General features: G+C 35.4%; 1 protein-coding gene across 4 annotated transcripts in view; it reads right to left on the minus strand.

Annotated features, from left to right (window-relative positions):
* The window catches only part of SLC4A7 (solute carrier family 4 member 7), a 59876-nt gene that overhangs the window by 25952 nt on the left and 11935 nt on the right, over positions 1-21989 (minus strand). For 2 of the 4 annotated variants that reach the window (XM_010712878.3, XM_031553942.1), the window contains exons 3-9: positions 13999-14142; positions 13123-13258; positions 11982-12142; positions 9845-10033; positions 6975-7316; positions 2678-2793; positions 1134-1291 (exon numbers count right to left, since the gene is read on the minus strand). In XM_010712878.3, the coding sequence (XP_010711180.1) occupies positions 1134-1291; positions 2678-2793; positions 6975-7316; positions 9845-10033; positions 11982-12142; positions 13123-13258; positions 13999-14142 (1246 nt within the window). Of the gene's footprint in view, positions 1-1133; positions 1292-2677; positions 2794-6974; positions 7317-7940; positions 9195-9844; positions 10034-11981; positions 12143-13122; positions 13259-13998; positions 14143-21989 lie in introns of those variants that run through there. The other 2 variants (XM_031553943.1, XM_031553944.1) reach the window with 2 other exon arrangements.

Below are 21989 nucleotides of genomic sequence, written 5' to 3' on the forward strand. Positions count from 1 at the left end.
TACTTAAAAAAAAAGTAAAAATCCACAGGCTGCAATGCAATGAGTATTTCTTCTGCCATTCTCACTGGCAAAGAGCCCACAGTCAGGGCCTCAGAGCTTTAGGACCTGTCCATAGTTTTGTGATGACCGCCCCTAAATGGGAGTAAAACCCCTCTCAATTTCTGACAAGGTGCATCATAAAACACACAGATGTATTTCAACCAACACATCAGACATACTTATAGTCATATCCTGCGTCAGTGGAAGGGAAGGGATTCTACATTTTGGACTTCTTTTACTTAAAAAGATGAAAGTGACATTTTAGAAGTGAAATTCAATCTGGGGGTGAGACACAGTACATGTTACCAGATAAGTTCCATTTTCATTCACAAAAATCAGAACATCACTAGCAGAATTACTAGTTGTTTTTTGTGATTTTGTTTTTTTTAAACAACGCTAATACTTAGAAGTTCAAAAGGATATAAAATGAACAGTAAACTTCAATAAACGTTTTTACTATATTCCATGAAAACAATGTTCCCATGTCAAAAAAGTAGCACTTTCATTTCAAAGCACAAAAAGCTCAAGGTTATTTTTCTTGAGTACAATAACTAAAACTGAGATTGTATCTTCAGAATAAAATATGCTATTCCATATATATGTCAGTCTGTAGCATTCTGAAAAATTTAAAACAAGAAAATTTTAGCTCCATTAGTACAATTAGTTTGAATTTCCCAAGAAACAATGTGAGCTCTTTTGGTAACTACCATCCAAAAATTCTGACACGTAGAAGAAAACACTGCCAAGATTATTTTTGCCTGCTGCTATAGTATATGCTGAAAACAATGAAGACAAATATACACTTTGGCAATTTTTTAAATAAGTAAATAAAATCCACATATTTACAGACTTTAGTCAAACATCATACTGTTGCATGCAACAATGCATCAATGTGTACAGAAAATGAAGTTACCTCCTCTAGGGCTGGGGTATGATCAAACAACCTGTTACAATGTTAAATGTAAGTCTAGATTTTCAAAGCTGACAATTGGTGATTTTGTATGTCTTCTACTTGAGATTTGAAATATTATTAACTTATACTACAAGTTCACTTATATAAAAAGTAAAGCCAGACTTTCCAGGCATTTATTTACCGTGTAGGCACCGGAACCTCTGTGAGGCCTGAGAGAAGCACAGCAGGAGAGAGCCTCACAAAAGCAATAATAGGTCTTTCTAAAAAATCTACTTCTCCCACTAACACATTTGATGCTTCTGCTCCTGAAGGAATTTTCCTCATGAAGTTCATATCAACCTAGTCATGCGAAAATGAAACAAGTGCATTTGTTAACATAAACTCTGTAACATAAAATTTTTGCTTATCAGTTATTTACTAATAACTAATACTAATAAAAGCTACAAAGAAAAATACAAAAGCAAAATAAGTACTCCAAAACACGGAAAAGACAGACATATGCATAAAATATCATCCTGCCAGTCACTAACAATAAATTATTTTGTGAAAGGTATGATTACTACTTCCTTCTATATTCTAAAAGACTCCAGACTGCATAATCATCTCTCTAAGATTACTTATCAAGACAGACATACTGCAATAGGACATACTTAAATAAAGCATAAATAGCTAAGGAGAGTTCATGTAATTACTCATGGTTTCTGGAATGCAGTTAGTTATTTCACAGTTGTGTATTTCAAATATATTAGGAAGTTGTAATTTTGAAAAAGAATTTGTATATTTACATCTCATACATGAAGAATGACAGTTGAGAGATCTAAGCTTTCACTTCTGCACATAATTTCAGAAAAGCACATGAACTCTTTGTCCACACACATACATGCACAAGCACCAATTACATTGCTACCTAGAGAACTTACAGATGGCCTCTTGAGTCCCACACCAAGTGTGCCACAACTACAGTGCCAGGAGACTGACTCCTGCCCAATAGGAGACAAGGCAGGTGTACAGAAGGACAGGCCAAGCAAAAACACAAAAACTGTGACAGAGAAGCGGGAATAAATGGCACCTGCTATCATCATATGAGAACTACGGTGCAAGTTCCCTTTGTTAAGCATGATTATTTAATGTGGAAAACCAATTTTCTTAGTGTTATACAATGCAGATGACACTACAGACTGACTTTTACAGTAATGGCCATAACGCAACTTACCCAGCAAATTTTAATTATCAAAGAGGCATGGAATGAATTTAAAGTAGTACAAAAGATTTGATTCAGAATGTGATATTATACACTCCTAGTAATTAAGATGAACTAGTAATTTAAGATGAACTTTTTTTTTTAAGATAACTTTTGTATAGCAAACACAAACAAAGGATGAATTCCTCTAAAAGCCATGTAAATAAAAAGCACCTAGGAGAACACACTTCCTCATTATCTATAAAATTGATCTTATACACCTTTATGGCAGACCTGAAAACGTCACCTTCTACACGAGATAGTACAGAGGCTACACTTATTAAGTTACCAAAATATCAAAAAGTTCACCAACCACCAAACTAAAAGTTTAGTCCTATGGAGTTACAGAACATTTGGCATATACAGCATATGCTACATTCTGATACTACACACAACTTGTATGCAACTAAGTCTGCAGTAAAAGCTAATGTAATTTTTGCTACATAGCTCTTGTGCTAAAAACAAAGGCATTTAATATGACTTACCTTACTAAAATCAACAGTGCTGTTTTCTCTGCTTCCACCTGTCCCAGTACCTTTAACATCTCCACTCTTCCCATTGTCCAAATTCCCAGGTGCTGACTGAGGAGATGCTAACAGCCCTAAGTTCAAATAAAGGAGATAAGTTCAACATGGCATTGAAAGTGAACCAAGGATGCAACACATTAAAACTTAATGTGGCAGCTCACTTAAAGCAAATGTGCAAGTTATTCAGAGTGCTCTACATTAGTATCATAAACGCAACATTAACAATTCACTGTGCTCTCAAAATAACAATATGATTAAAATAAATAAAAAGTAAATGTTGCCTGAGGCAATATGATGGCCATTTGTAGAGCCGTCATAAGAAAGTAAGAAAGATTCTGATTCTAGAAAAATCTAACAAATGTTGACATTTTAACTGCAACCACCCCAGTAGTTGTTAGACAGCATCTTCACTATATTTAGAAGACCCTGAATACCAAACAAACACCTGTTAACTATAACCTTGCTGTGTAGCAAGTATTGTAAAAAGACTGGCAAGCCTCAGGCTACAACTGTAAGAAGCAATACCCTAGTTGCAAAGTAAACCCGTACAAGCAAATAGCATACTACATACAAACCGTGACTTCAATCAGCACAACAAAGCTCTTACTATTAATCCAACCAGATGATTACTGTACTAACTCGTCTCTTCAGCATATTAGCGGAAGAGTCGTGTACAGTGAAGATACTCAAGTTAAATGTACAACATCCCTCTGATATCTACATCAAAACACAATAATTTTGCATGGCTTGCTAAGCTAACACAGAATTGCATGTTCAGTGAAGGGTACAAAAAATAAAGTGACCCAAGTGTTCTAATACACTGACTTTCACGTCGCCATGGTCAGCCCTATGTAAGTAGCACTAAAACTGGTCTAAGGATGCACAACTAGACCTAAATCTTATTTATTTTTTTTTATTTTTATTACAGATTGTTCCTTTGTTCAGTTTAATGTGCATTAGAGAAGAGCATTTTGCATTAACTGTCTAAACTAGACCTTTCAGATGTGGTGTTAAGCTTGCTTTAACACACTTCCAAAGCAACAACTAAACAAAGCCTAAAGCCTCAGGCAGACAGTTTGTATTTAGATCAATCATCACTCCAGTCAAAATAAAACCAAAGTCCTCACTGGCTACCTTCTGGCTACTGTTCTACTCTAACTACTGCTGGAAATGCACAGTTGCTTCCCTCCATGCTTACTATTTAGCAACTTGATATTATTTAACATTTCAAATTACAACTGAATTCATTTTATTAGTTCCCCAAATTTATTTCCAAAAAACTCTTTCAAAGTGCCATCATCAATCAAAAACATGCAGGTCCAAGCCTTAAGCACTAATTTTCAATTCTACAGCTTATATAAGTTTAAGTGGTGCGGTCAGTTTTTCCTGAAGCAAAAAAGCAAATGAGGTTAATAAGTTGTAATTTCCTTTGTGAAATCTAACCATGCACAAATAATGAGTTAACATAAATACTGTACTCAGTTAGTTCAACCAATAATAATCACTTTCTACCCTTCCACTCTGAGCTCAACACCTAAGCATGACTACTCCAACATAATTATGTCCATACAAACAACAGTTATTAAACAGAAAAGTTTTAAAGACAAAGTTACATCCCATTTCTCCTTGAAGAAATATTCAGGTTTTTTTCTTTTTAAATTAAAATGCAGTGGGTAGAAAAAAAAAAAAAGAAAAAAACCATACTCCTAGAAATCAAATATGTCTTCTGACTTATTTTCAGTTAGAAGACCTTTACAAAAGTTGTTCAGAACATTATTTTATATAGCTTTATAACACAATCAGTAGTAAATTAAGAGATCTCATGTAACAAGCTCCTTAGCTGTTACTCACAGGGATTACAATTCACTAACATCATTAAACTTTTAAGTGTTCATCTTTAGCTCTGAGACGTTTGCCCTCCTAGCTCATCCTACGAAATTCATAATGCGACCATTTCAAAGTTTGAAAAAAAATAAAGCTGTTCATGAGAGATGACAAAAGAAAAGAATTTTAAAGAGTATCAAATTTAAAGAGTATCTTTCGCCTGCTTCACTTTATATAAACTGAAAACTGGTTGATAAAAATCAAGTGGCAGTTTGAGAGCATGCCCATCTTCCTGCCTTTTACAGTAAATCACATCAGTTTCAGTATCCTTCCAGCTATTTACAAAAGAGTAAGAAAACAAAAACTGAACAGCACAAGGACAGAAGAATGCTGAAAAGAAGAAAGCCATCTATTAGCAAATTAAAACACTTCACTGAGAGAAGGCAAATTCAATCATCAAGATGTGGAAAAAGTATGCAAGCTGTAATATTCTGAATTACAGACCACGATCCCTAAACAGAATGAACTCAGACAAGTGGGTTTTTCTGACAATAAAGATGACTTCTGCTTCAGAGTTTCTTTCTGTCTCACAAGACAGAGATTAGTTCAGTTACAGGCCAGAAATCACAGTCTGACAATGTCTTCAAAAGCATCTGAAAGGAAGACGTCTCTCTGTGATCGGACAATGCCTCAAATTAAAAACTGGGGGTGGGGAGAAAACCAACAGAAAACAAAAATATATTCCATCATTATTGGTGTTCATCTTTCTCTGGAAAGACATTTACTTATGGACTAACTGGGGAATCATCCCTTTCAGATTTTTCAGTTATGAGAAACAACCTCTTGAGGGACAAAAGTAATCTGAATGTGACTTGGGAGATTCTGATGGAAAGCTTTAATAGTGATAGTAATAGCACTGGGTATTCAATCATTTTTTTGCCTTCTGTTGGGTTCTTGAGATCTTGGGTCTGGCATTCCTGTCAGACGAGTAGAAAATAAGACAACTGAAAACTAATTACAGCTGTTAATTAAAAACCAGAAGTTAAGTATCTTAGAAAGGTCATTCATAAGAGGGATTGGTCTTCGTGTGAATTCTCTTTTTATTTTCCTACATGGAGACAGAGAGGGGTTTTAGTTCACTTTTCTGAATTGAAGTAAGGTTGGAGGTCTCTAATCAACTCAAGATCATAGTCTGTAAAATAATCTACTCTTTCCATTCAAGCAGCTTGGCTGCAAAATGTGAAAAGACAGATAACCACAGCCTCTTCTGTTAGCTGTGGTTATTTTTACTGCTCTATGTAGCAGTGTGCTCTGTTTTACCTTGAAACTAATACTAGTAAAGAGATGAACAGATAGAGTTGGAAGGGTAATAAATAAATAAATAAATAAATAAAGGATACTTACACTAAATACATGCAAACAACAAAACAAATTGTATTTTTCAGTCTGTGCACAGCAGCAGCTCAGAGGGAACTAAACTCCAGTAATCTTTCAATCTAATTACTAAATAAGAAAGGAAGGAAAGCAAGAAAAACTTCCCTGATGAAAGACTTGGGTGAAATCAGCTTCTCTTGTTGCTTGTTTTAAATACACATAGATACAAAGCAGAAAAACCTAAAAGCTAGATTGTGGCTGAAAGCAAAAATAAATGCAGCAGGAGCTTGAAGGCTAAAAAGCAAGATTATCCCTTTAAAGAACAAGATTTATCCAGTAAGTAAGCCGGCTAATAAATTACTGAGCTCTGACCTAGGAATGTTCTGAACTACCTTACCTTACTGCTGCATATCAAACAACAAAATAATGTCTGATGTTGAAACACTTCACTAATGGAAAGCTACCTGGAAGCAGGTATAGATGCACTGAATCTGCCAGTTCCATCAAACTGCTACATTTTATAATGGTCCTGTTTTTTAAAAGCGCAAAAGCAAAAATAACTGTGCTCAACAACTTCATAATAAAACTAATCTATAGATAAGATTGACTACTGCACCCTTCCTAATTCTTTTCATAGTCCTCTCTAATACTTCACTATGACTTAAGCTCTGGATATCAATCACTTGTGTAAAACATTACTTCATCCACTGACAAAAATACAATAAAAACAAAACCTGGCATGGACTGTAAGTGAGTGATAGAAAAAGGCCAACATTTTTGACATTTTGCTTACATATTATGTTTTAAAACCTTATTCCTTTTCAACTATGCCAATGAAGGTTAAATAAATAATTTTCTTGCAAGCTTTTGTTAAAAAGCTAAGAAGTTAGAAGTGCAGAACAAGAAAACAGTCACAAGTGAGAAGAAATAAAACATGCAGGCAGAAGTAACCGTTATCACAATCCCTTGTGCCCAAGTTATGTGCCAAAAACATCACAATGCAGTGATCCTGATGCACAAAGCATCACACGTGGATAGTTTAAATTTTGATAGTTGCCTGGTGTTTTGCCAACATTCTCCTCTGTCTTCTCTTCCTGGCTTTCCTGCACTTCTAAGTCCTCCTCAGGTGGGTGGATAATTACTGAAGGAATATCCTTGCCCTGAAGTGGACTTGTCTGGGCACTTGTGGTTGGTGGGTGGCTGCAGGTAGGACTGGAGGGTGGTGTGTTTTGAGGGGTAGTTACAGGGGTTGTACACCTTGAGGTTGCCGGGGTTCCAGCTCTTGAAGAGGGAAGAAGGTAATTGAGAAGAACTGACAAACGGTTTTCTCCTCTCAGGGAAATATTTGAGGCAGAGAGACCTCTTCGCAAAGAGTGGCGGGAGGCTGAAAGGCCTTCCCCTGAGATAAAACAAATGAAACACCATGAGGCTTACAACAGGGACATACTAAATCAGAGAAACAAATATGGATTAACAATTTACATAGTAAATTGCAAGCTTTATGGGCCAAAAGTGTCATACTCATGCAAGTGAGACAAGGTAAGAGCAGATCTGATTTTAGATATTAGAGAAGTCAGAAGTTACTCGAAAGTACTAATCAGAACATCAAAGATATGTGGGAGAAGATATTGTTTTAAAATCAGCAAGAATTTTTTTTTTTAATATATGAACAAAACTAAAAAATGGTATCTCTTCAAACTCAACATTTCCTAGAACTTCTTCCAAATCACACAGCAGCTACCTCTAATGCCATCAAGAAAAACTACCATAAAAATCTTTAGTAGTTAATACATTACAAGAGTTCACAATTCCATTCATTATATATAATTAATATTTTTTATGAAAATATTTTTAAAAACAACGTGATTGAACTATCGAATCATGTTACATGCTATTGTCTTCCTACAGAGGTCTTGCTTAATTGTAAGTTTTCTAGCCATGTGTAATCTCAGTACATAGTCTTAAAGAGACCATAAAGAAGAATTTACATGATTCCTTCTCCATCTTTTTTACTGCAACTTACCAAATACCTCCAAACTGCCTAAAATCAAACACATCTCTCCAAAATTCACTGTGATTTTTCTTCCCCCATCCAGTCTCCACTGGATTCATCCCCACTAATTTCATGTTAAAGAGAATATTCTTGTCATAGGTCCTTCAAGGTTTCAGTTTGTCATGGATTCTAGTTCTTTCTAAAGCAGGAACAGAGACTGTATCTTCATATTTCCATTAGAATGTTTAGTTCTATTCACAACAACAACAACAAAAAAAAAAAAGGAGAGAAAAACACCTGGGATGAAAGTCACCTTGAGAAGAAAAACAATTACTTCTCCTACAATCTATGAAATCAAAGCCATGCTATTTTCACATAATATGCCATCAAGCAAAACCAAAATACCAAACTAGACATATTTAGTCTGACATTTGTACTAGGCACTATTACAGAGACCAATACACTTGACAACTTCAGAACAACTTGCAAGACAGAGGCACAGAAAGTATACCTAGATAAACGTCACACACATTCCCCTGCAGCATGGAAAAGTGGGTCCTACAGATACAAACGATTTAAAATAAGAACTGATGTCTTAGTGTTGAGCAATTATAATGGCAGTACAGTGAAGTCAGGAGGGCCAACAAAGCAATTGGTTGATTTTATCTGTATTAATCACTACGAATAACAACTACACTGGACTTATAAGGATGTCTGAGTTATGAACATCAGATGTCCTAAAACTAAACGCACATGTGTACCAGGTGCCTAAAAATTATTATACATGTGTGTTTGTTTTACCAGTTTCATGGAGGGTGACTATATGACGATAAAGGAAAAGTTAACAAGCGGAAAAAAAAAAATCAACGCTGGGGATACAGCTGTTAAAGGATGGGTAAAACCAAGTCTATATTTGAAACTTTCACATTCGCTAAACAAAAAAGAACGAGCCTGAAGTTATATGGAAGAAATTGTACTTTTAATCAGTCACATTTCCTTTCTAGGAAAAACTGATTCTGATTCAGTGAAAAGTATGCATCGTTTACTCACTAGCTAAGAACATGCATCAGAAAGTTTGGGCTAGAGAACACTCCACAGACGTACAGAACCTGGACTCAACACAAAAAGCACTTAACTAAGCAGGGCGTATGAGACATTTCCAAAGACTGGAAAGGAACTTTGTTGCAAGGAGTGACTCATGAAATCAGTATTAAGTTTTCACTATACTCATAAATTTAGCTTGAAATTTCACATGGCTTAGTTAATGCAAAGCGTAAAAAAAAAAAAAAAAAAATACAGAGATGGAAACAAGCCATAAAAACAGAAGTAAACTGCTCTGCAGTTTAAAGTCTCTAAAAATATTGCATATATCTTTCTCGTGCATTTTTTTCCTCCCCCCAGACAGACTGTTCTACAGAAAACATGGCAAGAACTGTGTCCTGGACAAAAGTAATTTCTTCACCATTAGAATAGTGAGGTCTCTCACCATGTATAAATAACACTGAATTAAAAGTCAGTAATCGGCAGCATCACTTGAACTCACAACATGATCACAAAGCAAATTCTCTTGCATAAACTAAATAAGCAAGCACTAGCTACCTGACAAGCATATGAAACTTTGCCACAGTGATGAAATTCCTCAGATATTACATATTTTATTCAAGCGTACCCTAATAAGCATTACGGCATCTACTTCTACACTTCAAAATAATAATGCATGCTACATATACAAGCAGGAGTGAAGCATTTGAGTGAATTCAAAAATATACAGAAACATCATCCATAGCTATGCATGGCATACATTGTTACTATTAGTTCATTGCTTATCAAGAAGAAAACACTTATCTTCAATTATCAGCTGAATTTTCCTTCATCTCCCAGTGAAAACATTATGTAACAGGTTAGAACAAACTGGACACTACAACTTATCTCACCATTTCGTTCAAGCAAGTGAGGGTCAGAATGTTTCTTGCCTATATCTGCGAAAGACCGAACCAAGGGAATCCGATTGCTGAATTTTTTCTCATTCTGATGATGGTGCCTTTTTAGAAGTGCCACTCTCACATTCTCCCTTATGGATTCATCCAGTTGGCCAGAAGCAATCATGTTGTCCAAGACCATATCTACAGAACAGTAAAAACAGAAAAATGAAATTTTTATACATGTAGCTATTCTTCCACACACCCAAACACTGTAGTTGCAACAAATCATATGAAAAAAAATGAACTATGTGATAAACAGAAGTGCCTTTTCAATATCAATGCCATCTTCAAGAATCCACAGGAAATTTTCAAAGATGTCATTAAACAAGTAAATAAGTAAAACAGAGAATGTAGATCCAAAAATACTAGTAGTATCATTTTAAGAAATAAGCTACTTAATATTTTATGGTTTACTTTCAATTGCAACTTCCTTTCAAAAAAGAAACACCTGCGTATTCAACTAAAAGTGAATACACAAAGAAAGAAAAAATGCAGTACAGACATCTTAAAGCCTTAACCTGGTGTTCCCTAGTTTGAAAGTATATCACTACACTAGAAGGGAAGTTTTAAGATAATGGGATGAATTCCATAACTTCTGTTACTTTCAGATGACTCGAGCTCCTGAGGCTTGTGACACACACACCACACACTTTAAAAAGGAAATGTAAAATGAAAGCTAGTTTTATCAGCTAAAACTGATGAATCAACTGGCAAACAGTATCAAGTTTCAAAGGTGCATCTCATCAGTATGCTGACACAGATGAAAGTCCGCTGTGATTATGTAGTTATTTTTATTTAGAAACACACACCTGCACAAACCAACGTTACCCTATGTGACACGTAACTTTTCAATGTATTTTTCTATTCTTAACAAGTGCATCAATGAGCTGCAATGATAAGCCGTAATCGCATAGCACTTTTCATAATGAAAAAAGTTATGGCTCAAAATGCTTTACAAGCAAAATTAATGCCATAAAGTCTTTGCCAGTACAGTACAACCTCCTTTGGGAATCACTGGTAACACACAGTGTTATGCTATGGCTTCTCAAAAGAAATTCCTGGCATGTCTAAGGGAAAACTATGAACACCTATTCAGGGAACCGAGATAATACATTTAAAGCCTTGAGTAGAATAATAATTCTTGGCAGAGTGTACTTTCATAATGGCACCAAAAATTAACTTAAAACAAATGTATGCAATCTCTTCATATGTTACAGACCCACTGAAAATATTTGCTATTAAAAAACAAAAGCACTGTTTACACAGAATTAAGCAAACTATCTTCCTTATAAACTAAGATTACTTCTACAATTCATTTAATAAAACTCAATTAATGATCGATTGCCTTTACAAACCATGTACACTTTTCCTTAGCAAGTCAGGAAAATAGGAAATTTGTGATCCTTTCCTAAGAAAAATTTGAAGAACTTAAAAAAAAAATTCAAGCTATGCCAACTTTTTAATGCCAAAACACCTTGTCCTTCTCAAACATGTTGGGCAGCCCTAAGCCTAGCATGATTCCTGAGCAGGCATTCCACTGTCTGGCACCTGTAGCAAGAGATACCAGGAAAATTAGGTGAAGCTAGTTCAAAGGCATTCAGGCTAAACAAGTATAACTCTGATTTAAAAAAAAGCATTCCAAGATGATTTTACAGAACCTAAAATGATCATGTGATTACAAAGGTGAAAAAAATAATAGATGTGCAACACTCAACCGCACTAATGGCATCAAGTTAACATAGGTCAAGTTATGATTAATAATTATGGTACTAAAGAGCACAAATAAGTCTTAAAACGCTCTGGAAGATATTTATATTTCATCTGTAGAAAAAAAAAAAAACACATTCAGGAATTAGAACAAAGGTAGATTCTAGACCTCATCCTAAAAACATGTAAATAAATGAGGTGCTACTCAACCAGCAGAGCTCCTTTTAAGTGAACGACCAGCTCTTTATAACCAGATGAAGAAAACTGCAGATGTACATAACTATTTCTTCAATACTTTGTTTTCAAGAATATTTTAAAAAAGCATTTCAAATAGAGATTAAGATTTAGAAATAAAGTATTTCAGAAAAAGTTTTGCTGCAACCTGCTATCTCATCTAGTGTGTTTGCTCTCATGTCCAACATGACCGTCCCATTGAGAATACAGCTTCGTAGTTCAAAGAGACTGTGCAGAGACAGAGTTGCTACATAAGGCTTGCTCCACCGATCACCACCATCTTCAACATCCTCTTCGAATTTCAGCCACCTGAAATGAATACACATACAAATATTTATATTTCTCCTAGAAAACAGACAACTTAGCAAGCCCTTTCCTCTGTGGCTCTAAGCAACACCAAAGAGGGAGATACATCAGTACATGCTGACTTTCCTGTCTCAGAAAGCTGAGCAGATTAACAATTAGAACCCTTATCTAAGCTCCTTGCCCAGGCTGAGCTCTTTTAGTTCTAGTCCATTTTGTTTCATCAGGTTTAAACAATACCTATCTATTCATAAATTCATAAGAACAGTGTAGGATTCTGCTATGTTACTTGATTTGCATGTCTTAGTTTCATCTGTATTTTAGGATTAAAAAACTGTCTGAAATGCATTGCATATAATGTTGATTCTAGGATGCCAAGTCAGACATTCAAGAGTTAAGTAACATTAATGTTTAACTATTAATTGGCTTTTATTCTAATTTACAGGTATAATAGAAGCTGAACTTCTGCAAAAGTCAGAATGCAATAAGGTAATCGGAAGCACTGCATCTGGAAGAGCAAATATTACAACACATGTAGAAGCAAAAAAATTAACTGTGACCTCCTACAAAGAACACACACAATCTTTCAGGACAAACAAAAAATTAAAAGACCTCCTAAGAACAACATATGTAAATACCCAATATTATTTAGGTTTGAGTAAAAAAAGACACTGTTTATTATCAACAATAATAGAGCAAAGTTTTCTGAGACAGTAAATTCTGCGCTACATGGTTAAGCACATGTATTAATAAACAAACATTGTAGCTTTCACAAAGCTACAACTTGCAGTAGTGAAATTCAGGGTCTTTTCAGAAACCATATAAATTTCTCCATAATTTGACAATGATAGTAGAAGTTTCAGTCTTCTGAGCCTGAATTGAAAAACTTCTACAGTTCAAGAAAATTCCAACTCAGATGTAATTTGCAATTCTTTCAAATAAAATCACTCGAAGATACACCTTGAAACAATCTACCTTTAGCTTACCTTGCAGTTTCTTTCCACTCATACTCTTCTCCATCCCTGAAGCAAAGTTCATCCATTTCAGTAAAGAGATCATGAGGAATGTGCTCATCATCATCTTCAGTACCCAGGATAAACTGCACTCGTTGGGATGGCGTGTCTTGAAGAAAAAGAGAAACTCAACAACTAAAATAACTCATATTTCTATTATAGAAGAAATAAAATGTAACAGTTACATTTTCCAGCCCCAGCAAGAAGCATGCAGCACAAAATTATCTTCAAGAGTATTTTTTAGATTCAGATGAAAGATCTGAATTACTAATAAACTCTGAACTAAATTCTGCTTTTGCAATGTTCTCATCATCCAATAAACCATTTCTGAAAAAAGCTCCTGAAAACAATATTTATTATCTATGAAGATATACAGCAGATCGCTCCTGTTCCAAATCCAATATATTCAAAGAAATCCAAAAAACTAAATCTCAAGAGGCAGTACAATTCCTTACTATCAGACAACTGGAAGACTCAAGTAAGTATTTTAAGATCATGGATCAAGTTACCATGGAAATGCAGCTTTGTAGCTCTATCCATATTTTTTGAAGTATTGAGTGGCAGAAAATACAAGATCACAAAATTGAGTTTAATGCAGATAACCAATATTTTTATGCTAAAAGAGTATTATAAACCCAGCCCAATTCAGTGCAGGCTGCTGAACATTCATTTACACACCTGAAGCCCAACACTTCATGACTATATAAAACGCAACAAAACGTTTGCCTGATTGAAGATAGAAAAACAATTACAGTAAGAATAAAAGAAACAGCATAAGCACTTGAGCACAAAGTAATTATTATAAGCTTATTTTCAAGAGACACAAAGAACTCCAGACAAATTTCTTACCATATGATGGAGATTCTCTGCCATCCTCTCTATCAGTTTCTTTTTCTTTTTTTCTTCTGTGATGTCTATGCCCACGATGTCTATGCCGTCGACGACCTTGCTTTCCAAATGGGACATGAACGCCAATATACACAGCTCTGTGGCCTGTCAAGAAAGTTCAAAGGAAAAGCAATTACACACACACACACGCAAAAGGCTTCCTGCCCAAAATTTAGCATCACCGTCAAAAAGACAGCATGGTTAGGCTGCTGTTGAACTTGATGATCTTTAAGGTCTTTTCCAACCTGAGTGATTCTATGATTCTATAAGACATGGAATTTGACAAAGTCAAAAAGAAATCCAAGAGTACTTGGCAAAATGATGTTTACTGAATTACTGCCATTTGCCTTCTATCCTTACCCAGTGTCAAGGAACTGGTGTTATATTCATTTCCCAAGTAAACTGGGTAAGAATAAATTGTGGCCCAATTAAAGAACTCTGCTGTGAAACATGTTATGTTTATCACTTGCCTGATAAATACCAGAGAACCAGAAGCACAGTAGAAAAAATAACAACATATGCCTTTTGTTTACTGAAAATCATCATACAAGCTTCATTAAGAAATTACCCATAGCTTGTAAGTCAGAAGTAGTTTTCTACAGTTGAACAAACTGCCAATATTTCTAAATATCATGTGACACACCTATGTAAACCTGATGTTCAAATATACCATTAATTTAGTATGAGTGAGGAAGGTAACAGAAACTTACACAAGCAAATTTATACCTAAAATATCACACAACTGATAAAACGTTTTTTGTGGATTTTTTTTTCCTCTCCTCTTTTGATTCTAGAATCTTTCACTAAATTTCAATAGCACACCCTCAAATTAGTGCAAACAGCTCTTTACAACATTTACTTTAAACATCTTATTTCTCTTTGGCCTTTCACATTAAGGCAATACTAGCACCAACAGCCTGGCAGAAGAAACCAATCCAATTGTTTTGAACAAGCTACTGCCATGTTTATTCTAATACAGTTGGCATATACAGTAATCTTTTCAATTTCTTCTTCAACAATCTCAGGAAGACTCACATTAACAATAAGCCTAGAGGTTAACACTGAATACTTGATTTCATATTGTAAAAGAGTCATTACAGAAGGCTGACATTAGCAAAAGGAAAAGGAAGTGGTTTTTCACCTCTTAGAGAAATGTAAATTCAGCAAATTTACAGAAGTCAAGCAAGTCCCCAGGAGTTGTGACTACACACACACACACACACACAGAGAGATTACGAGGACATTGAAGAATCTGTCAGATTACAGAGCTTTGAAAAATAAAAATAATGTGCTAGTATGCCAAATTTGCCTTCCAAGAATAGAATCTTTAAGCCCCCTCAAAATATAAATCTTTTTTCATAATACATTTTAAAACAGTACTTTCATGGTACTGCACAAGAGAGAAGACTAACACAAAAAAAAAAAACCCCACGAACAAACTGAATGTTTGTTTCATCTGTTGAAGATTGCTTTCCAAATTATGAGACTTGATTCTTGATGCAATTTGAACACTGAGCTTTAATTAAACCTGACTGACTGGGACTATGACCAAATGTGAAATGAAGCATATTGAAAATAATTTGTTTCCATTAAGAGTGGAAAATTGATTAAATTGTTGATGCATTTATTACTCCTATTTATAGACAGAGAATCTTTGATGAGTTTCTTACAAAAAGCTGAACCTCACCCTCCATAACTACTGCGTGAGAGGTAATTTCAGAGCAATTATCACCAACGCGACTCCTGAATGTTAATCAATCAACCTGGCATGCAATATGGCTAGATGGCACCATTAACAACAGTCGGATTACTAATACCACAGCGATGCAGTACCTAAGTAAACGGACACCCGACAAGGCTTGAGACCAACAGTATTTACCAGGTCCCACTCAGATCTGCCCACTGCAACCACCACTTGCAGCAACTGCACCAATCATCCCCACTGCCGTACGCCGTCAGGGCACATTATATTTTATTGAGTCAAGTAGCATGTATTAAGCTCTAATTAAACATACTGTTAAAAGTCAACAGTTCATTGATGTTCATTACTCTACCTACAGGGTACCAGAGCGACTCTGAATGAACCTTCCAATGGTTTATACTACCCTTCAGCCCTCACTGCCCATAAGCAACTTGTGTGAATGGCTATTTGCTCACACAGACACTGTTTGGCAGGCAAGCACGAAACAAGAATACTTTCTCCAATTACCTTTGTACCTGCTTTATACTTGCACCGTGATCTAATAGCTAGATCCACACTGGATTTCAGGACTAACAGGAAACACAGACAAGCCAGATGACTTTCAGCAATTAAGTAAAACGCATCACAATCCAATGTGATTCTATCACAGTTACTTAAAGAGAAGAAACAGTGAAAAAAGACTCTCAATTTATTTATTTATTTGTTTGGTTGGTTTTTTTTTAATCATGGACATGTGTGAACAAAAAAAGCTCTACTACTATCTAGGAAATAAAAAACTGCTGTACTGAATGCTGCCAAGTACATTAACACCAAAGGGCAGGGCAAAAGTGCCCACGAATTAGACAAATTTAAGCTTAATTCTAATTTCACAAAGAAAAGCACTAAAAAGTCCCTGAAAATAAAGACAGTTGTATTGAGTCAGCCTATGTTCCCTTGGTTTCATTATTTAGACAGCAGTAATTAATGCTGGAAAATAAACATATACAGTTACTAGCAATATTTCCAGTAATAAACAAGATTTTTTTCCTTTATTCCCAATGAATTGGGTAATGTGGCTAACAGTTCCCTTCACCCAGGCCTAAAAAAAAATAAAAAATAAAAAATAAAAATCAGATAAAGACAGGTAAGTCTAAAAGTCCAGAATCCATATTATTGGCAACCATGTTACTTTAAAAGAAATACAGCCTCTTATCTGAATACTATTTTTAAAAGCTTAAAAGGTACAACTGCTTGACCTTCAAAGCTTAACTCACACAAACACATCTGTACCATAGTACCACTCCCAAGCAAATCTTGTTAAAGAATTACATTAAACCTACCATCAACAGAACTATTACACTGCCTGATACTAAATTTAGCGATACAGAACTCAAGAGATAATTGTTCATTTTAATCTAACATGACTTTATCCAAGCTTAGCTGTTCAAATCCATCAAGGGTATTTACTATTAAGGCCCTTATTCCTGTAAAACAAATTTAAATATTAGGAGTTTGCTGCACATCTCATTAGATGGTCTTACTCTGCAAGTCAGTTTATATAAAGTCCTATAAACAAAAAACACTGTATTTAATTTCCTGATTTCTTCACAGAACTCTACGTAAATGGTGATAGAAGACTTCTAAAGTCAAAAACATACATCCAGAATGCTTTGATGTGGCAACTGTATACACATGATTCCGTACAGGAATTCCTTTTTTCTAACCATCACTGATAACTAGATGCCTTTCAAGCTTCATACAAAGGAGAACATTCTTCCCCATGTTACCAAAGAAAACCAAGTTTCTGTCTATGTGAAAAGGAATGTGATACATTCTCAAATCTTGATCCTTCGAAATCTTAACTGCAGAGATGTTAATGTTGTATGAGCCATGTGAAGATTCGCTAGCTATTATTAACTCTCAAAGCAGGACCAACTTCAAAACTGAAGCTTCTTTATGATCAAGTTGCTCAGGATGACAACCAGTCAAGTTTTGAGTATTTGCAATGATACACTCTACAGTCTCTCTGGGCCACCCATTCCAACATACAAACAAAACCCCTATGAAAACAATTTCATGACACACAACCTGCACTTCTTATCCCCCATGTTTGCATCTATTCCCTCTCGTCTTTCACTGTGCGCCTCTGGCAAGAGACTGACTCCATATTCTCTATAAGCTCCCCATAGTCACCTGATGACAGAGACTTCATAACAGAAATTGCTATTTTTCAAAATCTTCAGATAAGAAACTGGAAAGGTCATTTATTTTACACAGAAGCCTGTTTGTATGTGATCACCTCGGTTTTCCAAGCATCAATTTTCTACAAAAATGTCTCATTATAACAAAAGTGACTTTTTTTTGTTTTGTTACAAGAATTATTTGACAGAGATTATCACTTCCCTTGAGAATAAAATATCTGAAATCAATTTTTTTTCTCAACAGATTTATATAAAGGAATAAAATAAATTATTCCACAAAGGATTATGTGCTTTACTAGAGGCCACAGTTGAAGATATTTTAGAATCTATTAAGCCTTGTGGGTCCTATTCTGAAATTTCCTGTTGCTCCTAGTAATTAAGCATATCTGAGAATATGGTCTTTGTACTGAAATATCTGAGCAGATAAGACTGAAAAGCATAACTGAAAATTTTCGTATGCACAGCGTATGGTAAAGCAGCTCAGTAAGAAAGAATGTTTTCTCACTACACAATGAAAGCCTGCATCACATTATGCTGAAGCAATAAATTCCACAACTCTCATTACGCACAGAAGTGGGTTTCTTCTGCAGATTTAAAGTCAAATATGAGTTGGTGAAGCAGTCAGAAGAGAAAAATGCTCTGAATGTTTAGTTCTGTTTGACTCAATCAACAGTACTCAAGAAGGCACTGTCAGCAATTACATCAGACGTGCAGGTAGTAACAGTAATGGGGAAAGCCTAGTGCCAGCTGACAGAGCTACAAAGAGATTCTGGCACCATATGCCCGCAGGTCTGTCCCAAGGCTTTGTGGCCTGTAGCCAGCACCCATTGCAGTAGCCTGGGGAAAGAGCCAGCACTGGGTATCCGAGGGAACTTCCTGCCCTCACGCCACACATCCAAACCAGGCCATAACTGAGCGTGATGCTCTGAGCTCAAGGACCTCCTCCAGGCCAGCTCTGTAGTGACACTCAGGAAAAAGGATATAGGGTAGAAAACTCAGAAACTAGACAATTCAGGCAAAAGTTTCATTAAGAACAGTGGCAGGAGTTCCCAAGAATACCAAGCTCTGTAAGGATGTTGGCTTACTCAATCATCACACTGCTCTGGTAAATGGCTTCAAAAGAAACATTTGCCAAAAAAGGTTTCTGTATGTCATTAATGGTCACAAATACATTCTTGCTACAGATCTGAGCACACTCTTCTCTCTTGTACAAATGCTGCAGAATGTCTTTAAATGAATTAACTTGCCCGCCAAGCGCATCTATTTCCTGATCTTTGCAAGGTAAGAAAAACATATGGGACAGGATTCCCTCTAATAAGGATTACACATTCTTAGGAAAAGCTTTCACACCTGCTTTACAAGATAAGTATTCAGAAATCAAACTTAGTAAAGCGTGATGTTTTTATGTTTCAACTAGTTAGAAACACTAACTTTAAAGGAATTTCAAATGGATCCATTTGAATGGATCCAAATCCATTCAGCAGGAATTCTGAGATCCATCAAACTACAAGCTCAGCCAATTTTCAGAACAACCGATTTTAAAAGGACTAAAAGTAATAAACATTATGAAAAGCCATCAAGAAACAATAGGCTGCAGAATAGCATAGTTTCCTGCATATTCTGCCTCATTTCAAAAATCTCTGTTTGAGCAATTTTGACTCACCAAGTTTATTTTAAAGTTTTAAGTTTCAATTGTACCGTTAGATAAAACTTCCCTCTCACGGCTCTAATGCTCGAGTAGCATTTTTAAATGTTTCAGATTACCAAGCTGCCACCTTCTCACAAAATCTGTGACACTTGTGTTCTGACTGGATGTATCAAAATGCTCCCTCAGATAAAGTAAGTTTGCAAATAGAAACATAAATACACACCTTATGCCATAAACTTTTAAATAGCATTGCTTTCATCTTGGTGCATTTTACATTATATATTTATTTTAAATCTTTATACTATGTAAAAGGCATTGGCTTGCTTTTAATGGCATCTTTCTTAAATCTGCTTCAAGAAGAAATGCTAAAATCTGCATGGGAGTTTTGAGATTATGCAGCAGTTATTTAGCCAGGAATATGAATTTTGGAGTCAGGCAGTTTATACTTGTTCCATTCACTTCCTGTTAAGCTAATATCAGTAGTCCTCATAATGTTTTTGTTGTTTTTTATAAATAAATAAACCTTATTGCCTCAGGCAACTTCAAGAGCTCCAGTGACACACAAGTAAATTCCAAAATTTTCACTTTGGCAGAATCAGAAGCAGATTCCCTAAAAGACTGTTCTAAAATTTAGAAATAATTTTCTGCCTTCTGAAACAACAACATAAACACTGAAAGCTGCGTCTAGTCAATTTGAGTGCTCTATTGAGTTTTAGATCTATACAATAAAGTTGCCACATTTCCTTCTTAATAAGCAGTCTGAAAATAGTTTTGATGACATTTGTTAAGGACTTACCTCTGGAATTAGTACTGTAAGTAACTATGCTTTAAGAAAGTTGAGGAAAATTATTCTCTCTGCATACAAGTCTGAGTACTGTAAAATGAACAGTAAAACAAGCTATGTGAAACTTGACTGTGGACTGTAAAATGCAGAATTCCCACAGAAAAAAAAATGTAAGTGTAGATTTCAATACACCTGTGACAAAGGTGTAGCGATGCAATCTAACTCCAACGTTTATTTAATCAAGACTGCATTAGAACTCATAATAGGAAAATATCCTCGACTTTTCTGACTTACAGAGAGCTAAAGACAGGTAACATTTATCTCTGAATGTTCTATGTTGTTGCACTACTGTGCAAGTCAACTTTAGGTTGATGTTGCATATGAATCAGAACACGGCTAACATTCCTGACAGGTACTGTACTTAATAGATCTTTTTTTGCTTGCTTTCAGTTAAATTTAAACATTGAAATTCAAGTATATCACAGAAGAAGATGAATGAAAGGTGGTCTGCAAGAACCATTAATGATCATCCTAAATTTTTGCTTTCAGAAGTAGTTTCACGCCACTGCACTGTACACACATGATCACATGAAAAAGTACGACTTCACAAAAAACGGCATTTCAAAACTCTCTGCCCCTCTCCCCCCATCAAATAGAGCTCTTTTCAAATCATTTTTAAGTCTTTTAAAGGCTGAAACGTTTACTCTGTAGTTTGAGGACTGCAGAAATGTGTTCTGTGCTGCCTGTCTAAATTAGTGCACCCTGCTATTACAGAACAGGACAATGTTCCTATTACATCTTACATTCACCTGCTCCTGTTTCAGGAGACCAGGTACATTTTACGGGAAACACTAATGGCTTTTTGAATACTTGCAATTAAGATGCATCTAAAAGTTAGAATATTAAACCTACTACCTAAATTAAAAACTAAAAAAAACACATCAACATAGCAGTACATTCCACTGCAAGTTACAGAATAAGTTCTCTTAGTTCCTGTAAGCCTTTTTATAGTACTGAAACAATTTCCAACTGTTCCCAACACACTGAACTGCAAAACATTTGCAGAGAAAGTTTTCCACTTAGATACACAATGTTCACTTCTAAAGGAGGAAAAGCTGCAGAATTATTTATCTACTTATCAACTAAGATTAACAGAAAAGCACAGCTGTTTTCTTAAAGGAAAAATACGGCTTTAAGTCATCAAGGTATCAGAGCTAACAGGGTCACTTCAAATGTAAACACTACTTACACCTGCCACGGGATAGTGTTAGAGTAGCTAGTAAATCATCTTAACTCTTGAAAGCTGCTTCTTGGATTTATGCCATAGAATACTATTCTGCTGAGACGGACACTCAAACTCAGATTTTCTACTGGAATAAAACCTCTGTTCTGTGTAAACTCCTTATCTTTGCTATGCCTGTAACCTGTCTTCTGTTATTCTTAGCAGATACCTCTTTTCCATTAAGCTAGATCTGGTCTACGCATCCAAAAATCTACTTGAAAAACCATCTGCACATTTGAAAAGATGAGACCTGATGATATCAAGCCAAACATAGCAACTCAGGTTTAAGAGAGTTTTCCTTAGATATGGCTCTTAATAGAGTAGTTTTGGTTGTGGGTTTTTGGGTTGTTTTTTTT

This window comes from Meleagris gallopavo, chromosome 6 (genome assembly GCF_000146605.3).
Source record: "Meleagris gallopavo isolate NT-WF06-2002-E0010 breed Aviagen turkey brand Nicholas breeding stock chromosome 6, Turkey_5.1, whole genome shotgun sequence".
Taxonomy (NCBI): Eukaryota; Metazoa; Chordata; class Aves; order Galliformes; family Phasianidae; genus Meleagris; species Meleagris gallopavo.